Consider the following 24,530-nt stretch of genomic DNA (forward strand, 5'->3'; position numbering starts at 1 on the left):
CATATTTGTCTTCTTTTGAAAAGTGTCTGTTCATATCCTTTGCCCACTTTTGAATGGGTTTGTTTTTTTCCTATAAATCTGCTTCAGTTCTTTGTAGATTCTAGATATTAGTCCTTTGTCTGATGGGTAGATTGTGAAAATTTTTTCCCATTCTGTTGGTTGCCAGTTTACTATAATGATTGTTTCTTTTGCTGTACAGAAACTCTTAAGTTTAATTAAGGACCATTTGTCTATTTTGGCTTTTGTTGCCATTGCTTTTGGTGTTTTAGTCATGAAGTCCTTGCCTGTGCCTATGTCCTGAATGGTTTTGCCTAGGTTTTCTTCTAGGGTTTTTATGGTGTTAGTTCTTATGTTTAAATCTTTAATCTATCTGGAGTTAATTTTTGTGTAAGGTGTAAGGAAGGGGTCTAGTTTCAGCTTCCTGCATGTGGCTAGCCAGTTTTTGCAACACCATTTATTAAACAGGGAATCCTTTCCCCATTGCTTGTTTTTGTCTGGTTTGTCAAAGATCAGATGGTTGTAGATGTATAGCATTGCTTCTGAGGCCTCTATTCTGTTCCATTGGTCTATTTCTCTGTTTTGGTACCAGTACCATGCTGTTTTGATTACTGTAGCCTTGTAGTATAGTTTGAAGTCAGGTAGAGTGATGCCTCCAGCTTTGTTCTTTTTGCTTAGGATTGTCTTGGCTATGCAGGCTCTCTTTTGGTTCCATATGAAGTTTAAAGTGGTTTTTTCCAGTTCTATGAAGAAGGTCAATGGTAGCTTGATGGGGATAGCATTGAATCTATAAATTACTTTGGGCAGTATGGCTATTTTCACAATATTGATTCTTCCTAACTATGAGTATGGAATTTTTTTCCATCTGTTTGTGTACTCTCTTACTTCCTTGATCAGTGTTTTGTAGTTCTCCTTGAAGACATCTTTTACCTTCTTTGTTAGTTGTATTCCTAGCTATTTTATTCTGTTTGTAGAAATTGTAAATGGGAGTTTGCTCATTATTTGGGTCTCTGTTTGTCTGTTATTGGTGTATAGGAATGCTTGTGATTTCTGCACATTGATTTTGTGTCCTGAGACTTTGCTGAAGTTGCTTATCAGTTTAAGGAGATTTGGGGCTGAGATGATGGGGTCTTCTAAATATACAATCATGTTGTTTGCAAATAGGGACAATTTGACTTCTTCTTTTCCTAATTGAATGCCCTTTATTTCTTTTTCTTGCCTAATTGCTCTGGCTAGAACTTCCAATACTATATTGAATAGGAGTGGTGAGAGAGGGCATCCTTGTCTAGTGCCAGTTTTTAAATGGAATGCTTCTAATTTTTGCCCATTCAGTATGATATTGGCTGTGAGTTTGTCATAAATAGCTTTTATTGTTTTGAGATACGTTCCATTGATATTCTAGTGTATTGAGAGTCTTTAGCATAAAGGGCTGTTGAATTTTGTTGAAGGCCTTCTCCGCATCTATTGAGATAATCATATAGTTTTTGTCTTTGGTCCTGTTTATGTGGTGGATTACGTTTATAGATTTGCATATGTTTAACGAGCCTTGCATCCCTGATATGAAGCCTACTTGATCGTGGTGGATAAGCTTTTTGATGTGCTGTTGCATTCAGTTTGCCAGTATTTTATTGAAGATTTTTGCATCAATGTTCATCACGGATATTGGCCTGTAGTTTTCTTTTTTAGTTGTATCTCTGCCAGATTTTGGTATCAGGATAACGTTGGTCTCATAGAAAGAGTTAGGGAGGATTCCCTCTTTTTGTATTACTCGGAATAGTTTCAGTAGGAATGGTACCAGCTCCTCTTTGTATGTCTGGTAGAATTCAGCTGTGAACCCTTCTGGACCTGGACTTTTTTTTGGTTGGTAGGCTCTTAATTGCTGCCTCAACTTCAGACCTTGTTATTGGTCTATTCAGGGTTTCAACTCCTTCTTCGTTTAGTCTTGGAGTGTGCAAGTGTCCAGGAATTTATCCATTTCTTCCAGATTTACTGGTTTATGTGCACAGAGCTGTTTGTAGTAATCTCTGATGGTGGTTTGTATTTCTGAGGAATCGGTGGTGATCTCCCCTTTATTGTTTTTTATTGCATCTATCCGATTCTTCTCTCTTTTCTTTTTTATTAGTCTAGCTAGCAGTCTGTCTAGTTTGTTGATCTTTTCAAAAAAAAAAAACAGCTCCTGGATTTATTGATTTTTTGAAGGGATTTTTGTGTCTTTATGTCCTTCAGTTCTGCTCTGATGTTAGTTATTTCTTGAGTTTTTTTTTATCTTGCTCCTCTAGTTCTTTCAATTTTGATGCTAGGGTGTTGATTTAGGATCTTTCCTTGTTTCTCATGTGGGCATTTATTGGTATAAATTTCCCTCTAGACACTGCTTTAAATGTGTCCCATAGGATCTGATACATTGTGTCTTCATTCTAGTTGGTTTCAAAGAAAATTTTTATTTCTGCTTGCGTTCATTTCATTGTTTATCCATTCATCATTCAGGAGCAAGTTGTTCAGTTTCCATGTGATTGTGCAGTTTTGAGTGCTAATCCTGAGTTCTAATTTGATTGCACTGTGGTCTGAGAGACTGTTTGTTATGATTTCCGTTCTTTTGTATTTGCTGAAGAGTGATTTACTTCCAATTATGTGGTCAATTTTGGAGTAAGTGCAATGTGGTGCTGAGAAGAATGTGTATTCTGTGGATTTGGGGTGGAGAGTTCTGTAAATGTCTATTAGGTCTGCTTGTTCCAAATCTGCATTCAAGTCCTGGATATCCTTGTTGAATTTCTGTTTCGTTGATCTGTCCAATATTGTCAGTGGAGTGTTAATGTCTCCTACTATTATTGTGTGGGAGTCTAAAGTCTCTTCGTAGGTCTTTAATAAGTTGCTTTGTGTATCTGGGTGCTCCTGCATTGGGTGCAAAAATATTTAGGAAGTTAGCTCTTCTTGTTGCATTGATCCTTTTACCATTATGTAATGTCCTTCTTTGTCTCTTTTGATCTTTGTTGCTTTAAAGTCTATTTTATCAGAGACTAGGATTGCTACCCCTGCTTTTTTTTGCTTTCCATTTGCTTGGTAAATCTTCCATCCCTTTATTTTGAGTCTATGTGAGTCTTTGCCTGTGAGATGGGTCTCCTGAATACAGCACACTGATGCATCTTGACACTTTATCCAGTTCGCCAGTCTGTGTCTTTTGATTGGGGCATTTAGGCCATTTACATTCAACATTAATATTGTTATGTTTGAATTTGATCCTGCCATTTTGTTACTGGCTGGTTGTTTTGCCCATTAATTGACATGGTTCCTTCATTGTGTAGTTATTCTTTACCATTTGGTACGTTTTTGCAGTGGCTGGTAATGGTTATTCCTTTCCCTGTTTAGTACTTCCTTCAGTAGTTCCTGTAAGGCAGGTCTTGTAGCTACAAAATCTCTCAGCAATTGCTTGTCTGTAAAAGATTTTATTTCTTCTTCACTTATGAAGCTTAGTTTGGCCAGATGTGAAATTCCAGGTTGAAAGTTCTTTTAAGGATGTTGAATATTGGCCCCCACTCCCTTCTAGCTTTCAGGGTTTCTGCTGAGAGGTCCGCTGTGAGTCTGATGGTCTTTCCTTTGTGGGTGACTCAACCTTTCTCTCTGACTGCTCTTAGGATTTTTTCCTTCATTTCAACCCTGGTGAATCTGACAACTATGTGCCTTGGGGTTGCTCTTCTTGAGGAATATCTTTGTGGTTTTCTCTGTATTTCCTGGATTTGAATGTTGGTCTGCCTTTTTAGGATGGGAAAGTTCTCTTGGATAATATCTTGAAGAGTGTTTTCCAACTTGGATTCATTCTGCCTGTCACATTCAGGTATACCAATCAAGCATAGATTAGGTTTTTTCACATAATCCCATAGTTCTTGGAGGCTTTGTTCATTTCTTTTCACTCTTTTTTCTCTAATCTTGCCTTCTCATTTTATTTCATTGATTTAATCTTCTGTCTCCGATATCCTTTCTTCTGCTTGATCGATTCAGCTGTTGAACCTTGTGTATGCTTCGTGAAGTTCTCATGCTGTGTTTTCCAGCTCCATCAAGTCATTTATGTTCTTCTCTAAGCTGGTTATTCTAGTTAGCATTTCGTCTAACCTTTTTTCAAGGTTATTAGTTTCTTTGCATTGGGTTAGAACATGGTCTTTTAACTCAGAGAAGTTTATTACCCACCTTCTGAAGCCTGCTTCTCTCAATTCATCAGATTCATTCTCTTTTTTTTTTGTTCCCTTGATGTTGAGGAGTTGTGATCCCTGGAAGGAGAAGAGTTGCTCTGTTCTTTCGTGGTTTCATCCTTTTTGAGCTGTTTTTTTCCCATCTTTGTGGATTTATCTCCCTTTAATCTTTGAAGTTGGTGATTTCAGGAGGAGTCTCTGAGTGGACCTTTTTTTCTATTGAGGTGGAGCCGTATCTTTTTTGGCCTGTAGAGGGCGTTGCTGGGCTCTCTCCGGTTCAGTCAGGTTGTTGGGTGGGTGGTCCTTCCCTGGGGTTTGTTTGCAGGTGAGATTGGCCCCGCTTTTCCAATGGCTTCTCTCGCAGAGCTCGATCTTCCTGGTTGGGGTCAAGCTGGTGTATTTGCCGCCTTGCTCTCTAGCAAGGGCTTCAGTTTCAGCTCTGTGGAGGTGGGGCCTGCCAGGCCTTATGGTCTGTTTCCCTGCTTTCACCTCTGCCTCCCTCTGTGGGAAGGTCCGTCCTGCTGGCGTTAGTCCAAACTCCCACCCAGGTCCCTGAGACAACTTGCCACGCCTGGTGGTAGCTGCTGCTCGGATCTGCGTCGACTACCCACGGCGCCCCACCGTCTGGCAGGGCCTCTGTGGACCGTGGGTTGCAGGAGGGATGAGGTAAGCACAGGATCTGAAACGGAGCATGGGAGGCGGGGAAGTTAATTCCCCCGACCCTCTAAGCCAGCTGCACGTTTCAGGTGGAGACGCTGCCCCCCCCATCTTGATTTGCCCCCGTGGGCGGCTCCTGCCCTGTGACTCCTTCCCTGGGCCTAAAATCAGTGCCCTATCAGTCCTACTAAAACAAACTCAGCATCTTTTGGAATCGTGAAGTCCTCTAGCCCTCTGAGTCTCATTCGCTAGGAGCTGCATTCTAGTGCTGGCTTCTCTTGGCCACCTTGGCCCCCCCGGACCAACAGTAGTTTTATAGACAAAGTAATTAGTGCTCCAAGACTCAGTCTGGCTCTCTGGGGTTCCCACAGCTTGTCACCTCTCAGTGTCACTCACCTTATTCCTGCTTCTCTGACCTCAATGTGCCATGGTCATCTTGGGACCTTGTTAAAAACAGACTGATTCAGGAGAGTTCCGGGGTGGGTTTGGAGCAGTTTAGGCATTTCTAACAAGCTCCCATGAAATGTTAATGCTGCCAGTCCAAGGACCACACTTTGGATAACAAGGGTCTAGAGTAGTGGCTGCAAACTGTTTTTGTAAATAACATACACTGCCCAAGCCACACCCACTGGTGTCGTCTATGGCTAACGAATGGCAGAGTTGAGTGGCTGCAACAGAGGCCGAAAAGCCCACAAAGCCTAACATATTGACTTATCTGGCTTTTTGCAGAAAAAGTTTGCAGAATAACCCTCGGCTCTAGAGTCAATTAAGGCTGTTGATTCAAATTGCGTGGGAAATTTCCAGACACACTGATGCCTGGACCCAACCCCCAGAGATTCTGATTTAATTGCTCTAGGGTGTAGCTTAATTATCTGGGTGTTCAAAGGCTTCCAGGGAATGCATATGGGCTGCAGGCCCCAATGGGTTAATTGGAGCACCATGTGGTGCCCTTCCTCCCTCCTCTCCTTTCCTCCTCCCAAGTTCAACTATGTGACTTTCATTTTTAGATTTGGAATTTGCAGCTGATTTCTGCAGCTGCTTTGGGAACAGATTTTAAGGAGAAAGTTAGAATGCACAGCTGAGTACTGTGGCTCCCCTGCCCCCAGCACATTTATATGCAAATAGCCAAAAGCCTTGTTTTTGCAACCACTAAAATTGAATCCGAATCCAGAAATCCTTTTCTGTTGCTTAACCTTCCATGATTTTTCCCTTTGCTTTTCTGGGCACATTCCTACCTCTCTTTTGTTTTTCCTCCTGCATCCTCCAGTGCATGGTCAGCCTTTTGCTGCCTCCTTGTTAATCAAAACAGATTAAGCCCCATTTTCTTATAGCTGTATTTGCTGGGAGATGTCGGTAGTTAGCATTTCTCAATTTCTACAGGGAAGGGAGCATCCTACTGTGTAGCAATAAGATAAAATTGTTGGAAAAAGAAACATCCCGAAGCTGACAGTGGAAGTAAATACTTGTCTGAGGCTGGAGGTGATTTTAACAGACTCTCTGATCTCTCTCCTTTTTCCAAAGGGGCAGAGAGGGACTTGGGAACAATAGCCACCTAGCTTAGTGCAGATCTCCTCCAGGAGGAGGACTCAGATTCTGCTAGAGGAATGTCTTTTAGAGTCTCAAAGGATGCATCTCTTGTGACTGCATGATTACATTCCCCCTCCTTCTGGCCTTATATCTGAGCATACCTAGAAGAGGTTCCTTTTGGGCCTAGGGAGGCAAACTGGGAGGAGCTGACACAGCCTCAGAAGAGAGGGTCTTTGTGTGCCCCTTGGACATTTTGCCCTGGGTGGAAGAAAACTTTCAGGAGAAGCCCCCTGAAAGCTTTAAAACTGTAAGGTGATGATTTTCAAACATGGTTGCACTTCAGAATCATCTAGAGAGCTTTTTAAAAGTGTCTATACCTCAGACCTCAATCTCTTGATATACTGGGTCTGGGGTGTGGCCTGAGCAGTGGTATTTTTTTCACATTTTCTTGTGAAATAATTTAGACTTTCGAAAAAGATACAAAGGAGTACAAATAATTACTATGCATCCTTCATCCAGCTTTCCCAAGTGTTCATAATTTACATAACCACAGTTCTCTAATCAAAATACAAAATCAGATTGCCTGTAGTGACATGTTCTACCGAGCTTAGATTTTGCCAATTGCCACACTAATGCTTTTTGGCCATCATCTCACATTGCATTCAGTTGTCACATCTTGTTCTCCTCCTTTAATCTGGGACAGTTCTTCAATCTTTGTCTTTCATGACCTTGACACCTTGTAAGAGTACTGGACAGTTATTTTGTAGAATATCTTTTTATTTGGTTTTGGGCAGAATATAATGGAAAACTCCCGAGATAATTCTAATGTGCAGTTAGGATTGAGGACTCTGATCCAATGTAGTGGGTACAAGGCCATCATACTTAGCAAATTACCCTATAGGGTCCTGGGAAAACTGTGGTAGGGGCTGGAGAAGAGAGTAAGGGCCGACAGAACCTGATTCACCTCTGTTTTGGTGTCTCCCCAGGTCTCCTGCATCTCTGTTCTTTGTTTTCTTTTTCTCTCTTTCCACGTTTATATCCAGGTCACGGATTAGAGACCTCATTTGGTATTAGCCCAGCTCCCTCAGGCAACACTGACATAGAGTTACTTTCAAAATTGGATCATTTTCTCCTCTGTTTGAAATCGTGTGAGTGGGGACCTATCTTCCTAGAAGGCTCTCCGTGATGGGGGCAGGTCTCTGCTCTGCTCCTCTGTCCTCACCGCTTCCCACTCACTCACCCTGGCAGTTCTGGGAGGTGGGCACGAGTCAGCCTCCAGGCCTTTGTTCTTGTGGTTGCCACTGCCAGATGCTCTTCTTTCAGAAGACCATGCCGCTATATCCCCATTTCCTTCAGGTCTTGACCTCCTGGTCTGGCCCACCTCTTCCCCTACATCCTCACATCACCCCTGCTCCGTGTGGAGGGAATCAGCCTGTTTTGTTTATCCCTACATCTCCAGAACCCAGGGGAGTGGCTGATACAAAACAGGGACTCAATATATATTTGTTAAATAAATGAAAGAAATAGTAGCTGGAAGGAATTTTTTCTAAAGTTCAATTATTGCCGGAGAGGATATTTCATTTAAAATGCTGAGTACAATGATTTCAAGTGATCTCTCCTTTTTATCAGTTGCCCAGCTTCCCTTTGTGTTAAGTGCACATCTCCTTTGGGTACTCTCCGTTTTTCCAGTTCCTCTGTTTCTTCTGCACACAGAAAGATGGCCTCAGAGAGGAGGATTGGGTGGGAGCAGGTTGTCAAGTACGTGTATTTTCTCTTTTATCCTTGTCACAGTTATAAGCTGTAAAGAAAGTTTGGGTACCCCATGTGACCCTGACAAGTCTTTCTGCAGTGCCTTCTCAGAGATAAATATCTCTGCTGGAATTTGAGAAGAAGGAAGGGAATCAGATATCTCTTTCTTGTAAAAATAATTATCCATCATTTTTTTCTGTGTGCTAAGCAATGTGCGTGTGTGTGTATAAAATTTACCCTTATTAAAATCCTAAGTGATAAATAATGATCATCACTATTTTATAGGTATGACGACAGAGTCTTAGAGAGGTTATATCAGCTGGTAAACTATGGGGCTGAGATTTAAACCCAGATGTTTTGATGTTGCAACCAGTGGTCCTAATACTGCCTACTATTTTGATAGCTGCCTATAAACCTAATGGAAATAAGAGGAAGCCGGCACCTTGCAGGCAATGAAGGTTTGGGTTGCTTTAGCAACTAGGAGAATACAGATATTCCGATTTTAAAGACTGAGAATTAGCTGCAGGGCTTAGTCATTGTTCAGGTCTGTTCAACCTGCTTCACCTTCATGGGACCACACCTGCCAACCATTTCGGTGGGTGTCAGTGTGGTCCCTGGGGCAGCGGCAGCAGTGGCATCACCTGGAAGTTGTTAGAACTGCAAAATCCCACCTTTTTACCCATGACCTCCTGAATGAGAAACTCCAGGTCGGGGTCCAGGATTTGTGATTGATCAAGGCCTCTAGGTGATTCTAATACTGGCCCAAGTTTGAGAGCCTTTACTATAGTGGTTAGCATAGTAATCTTTTGGCTCCAAAGTTCCTGTTCAGTGACAGCTCTGCTGCTTACTGGCCGTGTGGACTTGTTGCAAATTACTTCGTATCTTGGTGCCTCCGTTTGCTCATGCACATAGTGAGGATAATCATAGTACCTACCTCATTTTTGTTAATATTAAATGAAATATGTATGAACTTATTTAAACAAAGCTATTTCACATTAGCTATTTATACATTCTCTGTCTATAATTATACTTTCTGTTCACCAAAAACTGAAAAAACACAAAAAACAAAAAACCTAGTACTTTTTACCCCCTGGCTCGCCTGGATCCTTTAAAGAGGACCCAGCATCTCTGAGGCTGCAGTGTGTTAGTCTTTGCAAGGCTAGGCTGCTAATGAGTGTAGGTTGAACTCGTTTCAGTTTGCTTCAAGAATGACCCAGATCTATGCCATGTGTAACCAAAGGCTGTATTCCCATACCTGCAGATTGAGAGTCCTGTAAACCAGCTCTGTTGAGCCCTTCAGCACTTGTTTGCAAAGTGGATGATTACTTAAAGAGGAAGATCACTCAAGGCACAGTGGTATTTACCTAGCTTTTGCCTCCTGACTCACGATGCAGAACCAAATAACTCAGATGAGATTGATGAGACCAGAGGCCAAGACAGTCAGGAAAAAGCTTTGTAACAGAATATTCACAAACAAATCATTATTCATAACACAGCCCAGCCTTGTCAGAAGCCCAGAGATGAAAAGAAATGTTATTCTTCTCTGGAACATCTCAGGAAGCTGCATTTATAACAGATTCCCTCCTACTTTAATGTCTAAGCATTGGCTGGCTAAACTGACTGGCTTATTCATTTTTCAGAGGATATTGAGAGAGAGAGAGAATTAGAAAAGGGGAACTGCAGGAAGGAAAGGTGATTAGGTTAATTTAAGATTTTTCTACGATGCTAAACAATTAGTAATAGCCAAGAAAATTTGAAAGCAAAGAAGAGTGGAGGCATTGAGTTTGCCTTAATAAACATCCACACATATTCTAAAATTACAGTAATTAAAACAGAATGGCACTAGAGAAACCAAAGGAAGATGTTGACAAAAAATAGATCCTTGTATAAATGTAAAATAAGTATATGTTAAGGAGATAAACTTGGGGCAAAAGGGTCTGGATGTGTTATTTCATTACTGGTACTACTAGTTTTTTTTTTTTTTTTTGCGAAGTCTTGCTCTGTCACCCAGGCTGGAGTGCAGTGGTGTGATCTCTGCTCACTGCAACCTCTACCTCCTGGATTCAAGCGATTCTCCTGCCTCAGCCTCCTGAGTAGCTGGGACTACAGGCATGCACCACCACACCCAGCTAATTTTTTGTGTTTTAGTAGAGCTGGGGTTTCACCATATTGGCCAGGCCGGTCTTAAATGATCTGGTCGCCTTGGCCCCCCAAAGTGCTGGAATTACAGGCATGAGCCACTGTGCCCAGCCAGTGGTAGGACTAGTTTTAAAGCTACTCAACCAAGTTATTCCCTTCTAAATACCAACTACTGAAATAAATTCAAAGTGCCTTAAAGATATAGGTGTAAAAATGGAATCACACATCCACCCAAACACAAAGAATTTATAAAAAAAAAATATATATATAGGTGAACATCTGGTGGAACATTTCCCTATCTCTGGACAGGGAAAGACTTGAAGTTCAAGAGCTGCACATTTTAGGCCTTAGAAAAATTAGACATACACACCTCCCCTGGATCAGGTTTTCTTTTGGTGTTCTTAAGAACAAATGAAAAGTCAGTTCTAGGACAACAAGGAATAGAGGCCAGGCAAAGGCTTATCTTACTACATCCTCAACACTCTGTCCAAGACAATGTAGGACAACATTCAGGTTTTTCCACTCCACTGTTAAGCCCTTTGCCCAATGTAAGATTACTGTGATCATCTAAGATATCCAGGTGGTCCTCCTTCCCTAAGCCAATGTGGCTCACATGGTCTTGGGAAATGAAAATTGAGGGCTGGTCCACAGCCCGCTGCTATGTCTCAAAGGAGGGAAGGTAAAAGCAATGGTGGGAAATCACCAAACACATTTGTTTTCCTGCTAGGTACTTGGGCAAACTACATTTTCCAGGAGATCAAGTGGGGCCAGTTGACTGAGTTGTGGCCAGTGTGGGTGTGGAGATATACAATCCTTTCTTGTGTCTGGCTGATAACAATCTCCATTCTCTCTTCTTGTTCGGTGGTGACCTTGAAGGAGACACATTGAAGGTAACAGCACCACAGGATGGAAGCCGTAGGAAAGCTGTTCGACTGACAAGAGGTATGTTGCAAGTCAACCTTCATTTTGTTCAGCCATAGAGATGTCATTATCTTCCCAAGGTAGCCTGGCCAACCCTAGCTCAACAACTGTTGTCATCATCAACTCTCAGGTAAAAAGATGGACCATGGTAACATCAAAACACAATCCAATTCCTTGCTTAGTTTGAGGAAGGATCAATGAACAGATACCGCTTTTTTGCATTAAATATGGAGTAGGCATAATTTCTCAACCAAAAGGGAGTTCTCATAATAACATTGCAAACTTTGCTTGCTCTTTCATTGTTCTTCATTAATATTTTTCTTCTGGGACAGGGTGCAGAGCCTCCTATTAACTTGTATAATAATCAGGGTTGAATTTCATCTTTCCTCTACATTTTTCTTCAAAGAAAAAAGAAAGAGACCTCAGCCAGGTGGTTACCAGTCTTATAAAAGGGGATTTGCCAAGTGTTTCCCAGAGCACAGTATTCAGTGGAATTCTTTCATTTATTTAGTAAACACTTAATGGGAACCTATTATGTGTCAGGGACTGTTCTGGTGCTTGGGATACTTTAGTGAGCAAAACAGATAATCCTTGTCCTCATAGGGACTACTTTTTCCTCATCACGCAGTGAGAGATTTTCAATATGGTTTTCTTTGAAATGAATTTAATAAATAAGTAAATTACATAAGTGCCATGGAAAAGGAAAAAAGTAGAGCTGATAAAGGGAGCGTCAGTGGGGGTTGTTTGCAGAATTAAAGAGGGTGGTCATGGCAGATCTCACTGAGAAGGCTTTGAGAAGACCCCAAGGAGATGAGCAAAGTAGCCGTATGTGTGTATGCATATATACAGGAAGATAATTCTAGAAGAGCTAGTGCAAAGTCTTAAGGCAAAAAACATGCCTGGCCTATTTCAGGAAGCCACTGTGGCTGGCATAGAGAAGCCCATGTGGGAGAATAGCAGAGGATGAGTTTGTAGAGGTAGGAGGAGGAGGGCACAATGACATCACAGGGAGCCCTCAGCGCATTGTAAGACTTTTGTTCTTTGGGAGAATTGGAGAGCCATTCAGTCACATGAGACAGAAACCTAACTCAAACTTGATTCTAAGGGTAGTTGATTGGCTCACATACCTGAGTCAGAATAAAGGCTCCCCAAATCAAAGTGTTGGGGAAGACACCAAGGGACCCAGTTTAGGTCACATGTTCTCTCAAATCAATCATTGAAGACAGGGAGATGAAGTCCTGTGATTGTCCAGCCTGGGTCCTATGTGTGACTGTCTGGACAGAGTAGGAGTGGAAGGCCAGCTCCAGAAATTGCGTAAGAAGTTTTCTCCTAAGCTGAAGCGCTTCATCCCCAGAGGCAGCAGGATTGGATGATTAGTAGGCAAAAACATCAATGTCAACTCCAAAAGTGAAGAAAGCCAGCACAAAGGGAGAGACTTGATTGTGTAGAAACATAAAAAGAAGTCTGCGTATCAGAAAATATCACAATCAAAATTATAAAGCACAAGTAGAAAATTATATGCAGGAAATAATGACAAAAGGATGATACTCTCAGTATATAAAGTGCTCATAAATGTCAATGAAAAATTAAAATCCCAATTGACAAATGATGAAAGAACACAAACAGATTAATTCCTTAATCAGAAAATATAAATAGCAGATGGAAAGCTGTTCACCCACCTTAGTAAACAAAAAATGCAAGTTAAATAATAATGACAAATGCTTCTCATGCTGACATGTTTTAATGTTCATATTTATAGGCCCCTCAAGGTCAGTGAGGGGTCTACAAAATGGCAATTCTCACATGTAATTGCTAGCAGGTTTGACTTCGCAAAGTAATTTAATAATAAATATCAAGTGTTTGTGATCCCTGAAAATCCTCTTCTGGAAATATACCTTGATGTAAACAAAAATTTGTGACCAAAAGTGTTATTTGTCGTTTCATTCAATATAAAAATAAAAAAATCAAGTAACATAAGTATCATAAAATAGGGAAGTGGAAATAAAAATTACAGCCATACAAGGAAATATTTTTAATTGACTTGGGAAAATCCTTAATTGATAAGAAAATGCTTGTGGTACAACCACTTGAAAAAGTAGTATACATAATTTATATACAATATGATTCAATTATAAAATAATATGAAATAAATCAAGAATAATATTTGTGATTCCACATTTTTGACAATTGGTACGTATTTCTTAGCTGAATCCATCGACTGAACAATCCATCGATATATGGTTAGATAGATAGATAAATATGGTTAACCTGGGTGGCTTTTTGATATCTTTTCTCATTTCTGCTGTGAATTTATGTTATGTGGGGTTTCTGCTTCATGTTATATTGATCTTGGTAAATTTTATCTTAAAAAAAAATCTCCAATTTCTTTAACTTGTTATTGGTTAGTTACACATAAAATTTAATATGGTCATATTCAAAATTTAATTTCTATGTTGCTGTCCTTTAAAAATTACTCATAAGAGTTACAGATTATCTATTTTGATGGATTTTCAAAGAATCCAGATTTAGTTTGATTGTAATAGTTTTTATTATTTTTAAAGTTTCTCAGTTTTATGTACATATATGTGTGTGTATATATGAAATCCTCATTTTCTTTGGATTTGTTTTCTGTTTAGACAATATTGAATGCTTTTAAAACTTCTTTCTTTTTTATTTTTAGTGCAAAAAATGCTCTAATGCACAATTAGAGCATGTAAAACTGAATTTTCCTCTAAATAATGCTTTGGATTCATCTCACATTTTTAACAGTGTTTGTTGTAGTTTGTTCAGGCTACTATAACAAGAAACCTTAGATGGGGTAATTGGCCACAACGGAAATTTATTACTCACAGTTCTGGAGGCTGGAAGTCCACAATGGAGGCGCCAACAGGTTCTCCGCCTGGTGAGGGCTCTTTGCTTCCTCGATGGCACCTTGTTGCTGTGTCCTCACATGGCACCAGGGGCAAGGCGGTTCCCGTCTGTCTCTTTTATAAGGGCACTAATTCCATTCATGAAAGGAGAGCCCTCAAGACTTAATCGCTTATTAAAGGTCCCTCCTCATCACAATGGCATTAGGTTCCAACATACGGATTTTTGAGACAGGGTGGGGGGTCACCAACATTCAGACCATAGTAGTGTTCTTGGTTTTGTTACTTTCTAAATAATGCATCATTTCATTCTTGATAGCCTCCTTAAGAAAAAATTTTGGAGAATTACTTTAAAAATATTATGGTAACTACTATTTTAATATTTATTGGTTAATATTTATTGCCAGTTTTATTGCATAGTGATTAAAAAATAAGGTCTTGGCAGGGTGCTGTGGCTCACACCTGTAATCCCAGCACTTTGGGAGGCTGAGGTGGGTGGATTACTTGAGGTCAGGAGTCCAAGACCAGCCTGGCCAACGTGGGGAAACCCCGTCTCTACTAAAATTATAAAAATTAGCTGGGTGTGGTGGTGGGCACCTGTGAACTCAGCTACTTGGGAGGCTGAGGCGGGAGAATCGCTTGAACCTGGAGGCAGACGTTGCAGTGAGCTGAGATCATGCTGCTACACTCCAGCCTGGGCGACAGAGTGAGACTCCATCCCCCCCACCCACCGAAAAAAGGCCTTTATCTAAGAGAAGGGCACAAAATTTACATCACAAGAAATAGCATTCATGTGGAGTTTGAACCTTGAATCTGACTAAATCTTTTTTTCGAAGTATTTTACGCTGGAAATGACTAGATACCTTTACTTGACAAATTTAAGATCTTTTCCCATAATCCTCTCTGATCATTTGAATGGTGCTTAGAAACAATTTTTGGGGGGTGAGGGGTTGGAGAGCAGCTACATTATTTTATACATCTGAGTTGTGACATATAATTTTTATCCCTGCCCTGTAAGTTATAAACAATTACAAAATTATCGTAAGTGTTCTGAAGTAGCAAATAGGAGTTAAATAGACAAACACAAGTAGGTAAAATGGATCTATTTTAAATTGGGCCATTAGGGAAGGCATGTCTAGAAAGTGACATTATAGCTGAGATCTCAGGGACGAGAAGGTACCAGACCCGTGAAAATGGAAAGAAAGAGCTTTTAAGTTCAGAAACCTTAAGGATGGAAAGAACTTGACCTGTTCCAGCAGTGGACAGAAGGCCAATATGGTGGCAGCATCATAAACCAAATTGAGAGTCACCAGGGAAGAGGTTGGAAAAGAGTATCATTTAGATTCTTACCCTTTTTACCTAAATATTTTGATGGTCTGTGTATCAGTTAGTACAGGACAGGTTACCACAGCGTAACAAATGAGCCCCTGATCTCAAAACAGTTTAATTTCTCAGTCATGCCACTTTCTCACTGGAATTGCCTGAAACTCCACGTCTTCACTCCTGGATCTGTGGTGACAGGTCAGCCTGTCTGGGATGTTGCTGGTTATTACCATAGGGGAAAGAATAGAGCAAGAGTCTTCATGCTTCTACCTGATGTGACGCATGTCATTTCTGCCCACGTATTAAACAAAGGAAGTGTCACAGCCATGTCCCATTTCAGTAGGACAAGCAAGTATAATCCTCCCCTGGGGAAGGGAAGTGCCTATTGGTATAGTTCTCTCCTTGCAAATGTACGTCCTTCTATACATGTGAACTAAGAAGTAGAGAGAAGTGTACTGCCTTTTTTCTTTACAGATTCACTAGTTATTATCAGAGAAAAGATGAGTTTAAAAAATTCACGCCATCCGTATTTTTGTCAGTGTGTATGTGTTTTAAGACCTCAAATTTCCCACCCACTTCTCTAAATGATAGCAAAGCAATTTCTCTTCACCTCATGGGTCCTTAACTTGAGGGCAAAGTTTAAATCAACTTCAGTAGAATAAAATTTCACAATTACTAAATTTAAGAATCATTTCTTCTTTTGGTGAAGCATCCTCCGCTAAAGAAAAGGCCATTTGCCAACAGTACCAAATAGCATAATCTGATGTTCATAATTTACTAAGTGCTTTTGCAAATGATTGGCATTTTATTCATGTTTACATTTATAAGAGAGTTGAAGTATGTATCAGTATTTACATCTTCTAAACCAAGAAATGGAAGAAATTTAGTTCTCAAAATCCCACAGCTGGGCCAGTCTTGGCAAGAACGACGTAAATTGGTATCATTATCCCTTTCATCCCTGAGAACCACCAGTAGAGTTAAGCAATCTTTGTTGGCACCTTTGGTCAATGCAAGGCACAGGGGCAGAAATGTTGGGGAAGAAACACAAGAGGGCCAGGCAGAGATACGAAAATTTGCCGGAGAAGAAAAACTGCATCTAGCAAGGCTAGAATCATGTCACATTATCTTTTTCTTTATTTTTGAGACAGAGTCTCGCTCTGTCATCCAGGCTGGAGTGCAGGTGTACAATCTTGGCTCACTGCAACCTCCACCTCCTGGGTTCAAGCAATTCTCCTGCCTCAACCTCCCGAGTAGCTGGGATTACAGGTGCTCTCCACCACGCCTGGCTAATTTTTATATTTTTAGTGGAGACAGGGTCCCACTATGTTGACGAGGCTGGTCTCAAACTCCTGACCTCAGGTGATCCACCAACCTCGGCCTCCTAAAGTGCTGGGATTACAGGCGGGAGCCACCATGCTCAGCCACGTCACATTATCTTAACTGCTATTGTGAAGCATTGGTGTTGAGGTTGCCCACTGAAGCATAAAACTGTCCTATCTATAATTTTTGTCTCATCCAACCTTTTTTATTACAGGAAAAATGCTCCTCTGGTATAGCAGTTTGAAAAACCTTATTATCTTTAAACTATTAAGTCTTTGTCTTTGTTTGATAAAGGGGGTGGCTTTCTTTATTGCCTCCTCAAATAATAACCCTGATACCACTTCTGTAGGAGATGAAGGGAACTAAATTTGGTGGAATGCATATTCCATTCTCAAAAGAACACTGGGTTTTTCCTGTAATGATTTTTTGGCGGCCCATTGCTAAGCTCTTAACAATTCCTTAATCCTGTCAATTCCATCGGCAGTAGACTGAGAATCATTGCTGCCATGGGTGTATAGTCAGCACAGTGACTGGCTCATAAAAGGTGCTCACGAAAAATTCCAGCAATGGGGACGGGCTCTGAAAGGCAGGCCAGTGTTCACAGGACCATTGGCTTTATCTCAACAACTTGTATCTTGTATCTTAGAGGCTGATGCTAGGGTAAGTCATTATCTGGTATTCAGAGAAAACTTAGACACTGGGATTTGTATCTTTACAAAACTACTCTATAGTTTGAAATTTGAAAAACATGGCCAACACGCTGACCAGTCTTAGTAAGGGAAAACTATCAGTAAGTTAAAGTTGACTTACAGGAATAATTTTAAATATATGTATTTGCAATCAAATAGTATTAAGTGAGTATTTTTAGTCATTGCTTGTGGCTAAAGAACAAATTTCACAAAACACAGATAATTTCACATTATCCTCTCACACAAATTTTATTTGTATTCTGCTCTAACAAATATAGTATGAAGGCAACAGTTGTTTTTTAGTGTATGGCACGGATGAAAAGAAACAAACAGATTTAGAAGCAGTCCAGCGTTTCAATGCTGGTTTAACAAAAGAGGCACGTATTATCCTATTTAGCAGTTTATACCAGATATCAGAAGCCAGTTTTTTCCTTGCAAGCAACAGACTACATTTATTTGCATTAAGTAAAAACATATCTTGATCAAGAAAATTACTTTTTTTCTGTTTTTCCTTTATATCACAAATGTCAGGGTAAGGCAAATCCTTAATGAATCATGTGATAAAAACCCTATTCCCCAAGAAAATATATTGAACATATTCTGCTAACTTTGTTATTTTTCAAAGCAAAGCTGACATGCACCACATACAGAGAAATGTCTTTTCAAATCAAGTGCATCAAGCAGAACTGTATTAATTCACAAAGAGGCTTTTCAGTGTTTCATAGAAAGATTTACAATTAGCTGCGGTGATTAATATGTGACCCAGTATCACAGACAGTGATTCGGATGCCTTCTTTGTAAGCTTTTATGAAAGAAGACTTGTCCATCATCTGAATAGTTACCAGCTAGAGGAAAAGCCCCTTTGTCTCTCCTACAGCGAGGACCGTTTTAATTAGAACTATTATGTCGAAGGCCTACTTTGATCCTCTGTATGCAAACATGACTAATACAGGGCTGTTTTCCTCCCTCCCTCCTGTAACCCTTCATGCCACATAGCTGGATTGGAGTTTGGTTGGAAATTGACATCCAGAATTTATGTGCAGGAAAGTCAGTCAGCTTTTCAGATCAATTCCATTGTACAACCTGTGCAATGGCAGCACCAGCAAATGAAGGTTTTCTGTGTTCAGGTGTCTTTGATCTGGCTATAGTTAGATTGTTAATATTTCACCATTGAATTGGAAATTAACTTTATCATTTTTTAAAAGCATAAAACTGTATAGTCAAATAGCAACCAAAAACATGTCGAAGCAGAAATGAAAACACAATCTAATTATAGACTGAAGATTAAACCAATTTAGGAGTGTGGCTGAAGATATTTTTTCCTCATTCTCTTAGTTTCCTGGGTACAAAGATTACTTATATTATTCTAGAATTTTTAGGCAGAGAATTCCCTCTTTCCACTTCTACCCTACCCACATTTAAAATAAATGACTGTCATTGATGATCAGGAGAATGCCAGGGCTGGATGATTCCCATCCTGGCTGTTTTTAGCAAGGACATTAGGTCTCTTCCATCATTGTTCATTTGAAAATCTCTGTCCCTCTGTTTTCCTCGTGTTTTTTTTTTTTTTTAATTGTAACTTATTACTGAGGCTGAGTAGCACTAACATTTGGGAGTCACAAGAAAACGAGCTTCTAGCAGATTGCACTTGTCAAACACTTCCCAAGAATGATGGCAACTTTCAATTGAGTTATAAAGATGGCATGAAATATAGAAACTGTCAATATTTGGATGACATCATTTCTTGGATTCCTTAAAATTAGCCTTTCCTTGCTTTTCTAAAAAGCAACATCTAATGGCAATAGAGGATATAGGTGCTTCCATATCAAACTGGAATAACAACAAGAGAAGCCCATGATCCCACATTATGAGGTCACATACATGTCATTGCTGCTGATGTCTTAATGTTATTTAAAAAAAAGTGTTAGAATAGAATATATTGCCTATGCCTAAGTATAACTTGTTAACTATTCCAGTATATTAAATAAGCCATGCAGAAGGGGTAACAAATTCAGAAAGGCTAAAACCAAAGTCATAGGAAAATAAGAAGATAAATTTCCATCAAAAAAAAAAAGTACAAAACTGAAGAATTTGATGGGATATTTAGAAAGCAGAACATCCTCTTATTTTAGACATAATACTCAATCCATTATTTTTCTCCTTCTATTAGGAAAAACAATATAAATAAGTTTTAATTCTAAAGCCCTTATTAGGAAGATGGATTTAAGAAGATATGCAACAAATGTTATATTTCCAACAACAATGACATGACTTTGGAACCCAGGGAGGCTGTGGGAAGCAGGCATCTGGCCTTATGCTGGCTCTGGGATAGAGATCGCTGACGACGCCTGGCATCCTCAGAGTCGCCATCCCTCGTACCCACTTTATCACTGGCATCTTGCGATTTTAGTATTGCTGCTCCCCTTCAGGGCTGGATCCTCACCTTCAGAGTCTTCTGGGTGAGGGGACCAACCATCAAATCAGCCTTGAACTTGGCATAAACAAGTGACACCATTTAAACACAGACCAGGAAGACAACTGCAAACAAAAACTCTAATTTCCTCTAATTTCAAATGAGCCTCTAGTTTGTGGGCTGTCAAGCCTTGGGTGAAGACAGGATGTTCTTTTACAGAAAACATCTAGAGATTTCAAGAGGAGCTTCTGATATTCATAGGCTTATGTTTCGGTCCTAACTGCAGTGCCCTTGTCTTAGCTCTCAACTGCAACACCTAGCAAAGGCCGTCCTTTCAGTTGTGCAGCAAAGAGTCACCTCTCACTGGTGGTCTCCATGTGAAGACCTCATGAACCAAATAAGCTCTGCCGAAAGTCAGCGTCAAAGAAGGATGCACCTGCCACTCTGGTTAGGAAGGAAGAGACCCAGATGGCTGCCAGGGCCTACCCTTCTGGTTATGCCTCTGCACTCTGCTCTGGAGAAAATATAGCTTCCATATTTCTCATTAACCACATGGAACAAACTGTGCCTTGGGAATCCCTGAAGAAAATATTTTCACCTCATTGTCCGGACCTTTTCCAAGTGGTTTCCGAGGCTTTTGCCCATTTTCTATCCTACCTCCTTTGTCTGGGGATTATATTGCTGCTGGGCTCATTGATTCCTAAAATTTACCCTGCAGCTTTTCAAACAACTGTCTTCCTCCCCTTCCTTTGAAGAAACCACTGTGTGACCAGCTTTGTGAAATAACCAAGAAAGCAGACAGAGGCCAGGATACACGTGTGTTCAACCAAGCCACTGTGACCCTGGGGCCAAGTTGTAAGAGAAAAGACAGAAATTACAAGGATAATGCCTGAAAGATGCGTTAACATGGGTCCCTCCACCAAATTAAAGGAAACTTTTTTCTTTTTTTTTTTTCTTTCTTTTTCTGCAGATAAACGAAACATAATGCAGCTGGAGAAATTAGAGCAAAGGATTCCCCGTCCTTCCGTGGGACTTGCCTTCCCCCCACCCCCACCCTCCTCCACAGCATGTGCTGCTATCTTCCCGAACTCCCCCAGAGCCAGGAGAGGCCTTGAGATGCTGAGGATTGTCATTTAGTTCCATTTCTTTGTTCCTTGGTTTCATCTTGTGCCCCTGCAGAAGACAAAGAGAAGCCATTTGTTAGATTAAAGATAAGACATCTTCACAGGCTTAGCAAGGAATACCTTTTTAATACAGTCATTTAAATGTCTCTCACCTCTCACATGGGCCCAGGAATATCTTATTTGACTATCAAAGAGCTTTGGATAGCTGAGCTGTAATTGCTGGCACATGGTATCTTTAAAGAGCATATAAATCACTGCTAATAAATGTATGCCACATTGACAATGAGCTTTGGCTGATGGGGACGACTAACTCAATTCTTCAAAGTATTCTTTGAAAACTGTAACCCTGAGTTGATGTGGCTTCCCTTTGCAGGCCCATGCACACACTCTAGTTTCCAGGGATCTGCATATAAATAATAACAATTTTCATAATGCTGCTTTGCAAAAGTAATTGATGGCTACGCCACCACTTGAGACTGTACTTATTAAATTATCTGCCTTGTTCACTATCCATGAGAGAATGCTAAGAAGACATTGTGCCCTGGAAGAGCCTATACTCTTTTTATTTATTTATTTTTTTGGATTTTTAAAATTGAAGTATAATCCGCCTACAGGAAAACATGCATATTTAAGCATACATTTCAATCTGTTTTGAAAAATGCATACATTAAACCCACACCATCATCAAGATATACATTATCTCATCACCCCAGAAAGTTCCCTTCCCTACTACTCCACTTCTGCTGGAACGAGTAAATGACCTGATAGACATCAGGTCTAATTTCCATAAATTAGTTGTTTTCTGCCCTAGAACTCCCTACAAATGGAATCATACATGTCTTGGTTATTCTGTTTCCGTCCTTCGTGTCTCTCCATGTGTCTTTTATATTACCGCATTTCAATTTGTTTTTTCAATTGTTGTTAATATTTTAGTGTTGCTCTTTTCTAATTGTTTTACATCTGCTTTTATCTGTTTCATCATTCAAATGTAGTTATTTTATAAAATCTTCAAAATTTCCTACTCTCTTACATTCTTATAGTGTTCATTGTCCTGTAGCTTTACCTACTGACTCACACTCAAAATGGATCATTTCCTTGTGTGTTCTGTAAGTCTTCAAACTGTTAATTCGACTTTAGAATTTGTTTTTCGTTTGCAGAAATTCCATGCGATAGTTTCATATTTCCATTTGCCACGTACACCAAGGATCACCTGGTCTGTAATCAATTATTCAGTTCATTTTTCAATTTGTTTGTTACTGCATGACTTTGGATCACATAAATTTGTGTTTCAAACTCACAGTGTTTGAATAATGTGGTTTCTATCTATCATGGGAGCCCTTTTCTTTCCCCATGAATACCTGGTGCAGATCCAAGTCTTTCTGTTACTTTCTTGAGCTGGAAGTCCCAGATTTATTTATGCGGAGGCATCAGTTCCAACTCCTTACCTTGAGTGGTTCAAGGTCCAAGATGGGCATTAAAATCCAAGACTGTGGTCATAAAGCCTAACTCTGTATCAACAATCTGAAGCCCAAAATTTAGTAGCTTATAACATGAGTGATTCATTAATTCTCATGATTTTACTATCTGGCCTGGACTCAGGGGGGCAGTTCATCTGCTTGAGGTGATACCTGCTGGGGCCAGAACATCTGAAAGGGCCTCTCATTTTCTAGGACTTTTCTCCATGTGACTTCCTTCATTCTATAGGATAACCTGGGCTTCTTCCAAAGTGTCTGGTTGAACTCTTAAAGCTCAATCTAGAAGCCACACTCAGTCTTCCATGTTTCTCTAGAACCAAAGGTTCAGATTCCATAACCATCTTTACTGCCCTCAAATACTCACTGGAAAATACTTACATTTGGAAAGTGTTCCATTGATTCCTTTAACCCTCCCCCTGTTGTATCCTTATGGTATCCCTGATTTTTTACAATCACAAATTATACAATGCGAAACATTCTTGCATCATGTCTTTGAACTCTCTAATTCTATTTCACTGTATTTCTTTAATTTCCTTGAAGGTATGATTCATGGAGCAAAGGTTCCTTCTTTCTGTCAAATGACAAGATCATCTTAACAAACCCTTCTGTGTAAACATTGCCGTGGGAGTCAGTGACATTGCGCAAATCATTCCTTCTGCCTCTGTGACAACTGTGTCCAGAAACTCGCTGTTGTTTAGGGAGGAGAATTTTGAATTTGAAGTATTTAAGCTTTCCTTTATTAGCCAGGTGACCTTGTGCAAGTCATTTCTCCTTCCTGGAATTTAGTTTCCTTAAACTAATTTTGCACTTTAAGTTTTGATACCTGGCCTATAATCCCAGCACCTTGGGAGGCTGAGGCAGGTAGATCACTAGAGATCAGGAATTTGAGACCAGCCTGGCCAACATGGCAAAACCTCATCTCTACTAAAAATATAAAAAATGAGCCAGGCATGGTGGCATGTGCCTGTAATCCCAGCTACTCAGAAGGCTGAGGCAGGAGAATCTCTTGAACCAGGGAGGTGGAGGTTGCAGTGAGCCAAGATTGTGCCACTACACTGTGGCCTGGGTAACAGAGTGAGACTCTGTCTCAAAAAAAAAAAAAAAAGTTTTGACATCTGATTAATTTGGGTCAACATATAGATTCATTTTTAGTTTCAAGAAAAATATCATTTTGATAACAACCAAGAAAAACAGATTAATCTTGGCACTTTGTCTGGATACTGGTCACACAGAAGGTAATAATGCCTGTAAGAAAAAATTCTAAACGAAGTCTATAGTTTATTGGCAGCAAAAGGTTAAAAGGAAAGGAAACTCTGAGGAGCTCGCATTTAAATTGTTCAGGTTTAGTCTCACTTCATTACTTTTTAATGGAAACTTCTCAACCATATCATTTCTGTAGCTTAGCAAGGCATTTTAAATACATAAAGAAAGTAAAAAAAAAAAAAAGGAGAAATGTTTATAAGAACATGTTTGTATGAGCTTACACGTTTTAGCAGTCTTATGCTGTACATGCATTACACAGATACCATTACATTTAGTTTTAAATGATGTTCAAGACCACACAGGAATAAGATATGTATTCTTTCACACATTCCCAGGCTTTATTCTTCCGTGATGCTGGTGCAGCCAAGCCTCCTCCGAGAGTGTAGAGAACCATCAAGAACATGCAGGGAGTGCAAGGAGGTGTGGGAGCAAGGGTATCAACACATCATTTGTGCCTTACATTCGACGACCCATGATTCATTTATTCCATAGTTTTTTTTCCCACTAAATATTTTAAACCAGGAGTTGGAACAGTTATAACAGCAAGCACAATTTCCTTCTAATTCTTCTCATCAGCCCTCAGTGTATGTAAAATGATTATAGACCACTCATGTAGTAGTGTAAAGGAGGCTTAGCATGACCAGCTACATTTTGATCCCCTCTGCCCCCGTCCAGTGATATCTTTGCTTTTGCTTATCTCTTCATGTAGGGCGAGCTAACTATGGAAGGAATTTAGTTTATAGTTTAAAGCAAAGATGACAATAGTCCCTTCCCAAAACTAACCACCAAAGAGATAAGGAGAGTATGCACACAAGTAACAACATTATGTTAAAGATTTAAAGGAGCATTGTGACCTGACCAATGGCAAAGAAGTTTCACAGCTCC

At 40.0% G+C, this 24,530-nt stretch overlaps 1 protein-coding gene and 1 long non-coding RNA gene across 5 annotated transcripts in view; one reads left to right on the plus strand and one right to left on the minus strand.

Moving 5' to 3' along the window:
• The window catches only part of LOC105732712 (uncharacterized), a 252,087-nt gene that overhangs the window by 31,505 nt on the left and 196,052 nt on the right, over positions 1-24,530 (plus strand). For all 3 annotated transcript variants that reach the window (XR_010343271.1, XR_010343273.1, XR_010343275.1), the window contains exon 2: positions 11,127-11,192. This is a non-coding gene — a long non-coding RNA (uncharacterized LOC105732712). The remainder of the gene's footprint in view (positions 1-11,126; positions 11,193-24,530) is intronic.
• MACROD2 (mono-ADP ribosylhydrolase 2) overlaps positions 20,637-24,530 on the minus strand; it is a 2,078,532-nt gene continuing 2,074,638 nt past the window's right edge. For both annotated transcript variants that reach the window (XM_012474868.3, XM_064377970.1), the window contains one exon: positions 20,637-20,956. In XM_012474868.3, the coding sequence (XP_012330291.2) occupies positions 20,913-20,956 (44 nt within the window). In that variant the 3' untranslated portion in view covers positions 20,637-20,912. The remainder of the gene's footprint in view (positions 20,957-24,530) is intronic.

Source organism: Aotus nancymaae, unplaced genomic scaffold, assembly GCF_030222135.1.
Source record: "Aotus nancymaae isolate 86718 unplaced genomic scaffold, 86718_ANA_hifiasm-v0.15.2.pri h1tg000001l, whole genome shotgun sequence".
NCBI classification, from domain to species: Eukaryota; Metazoa; Chordata; class Mammalia; order Primates; family Aotidae; genus Aotus; species Aotus nancymaae.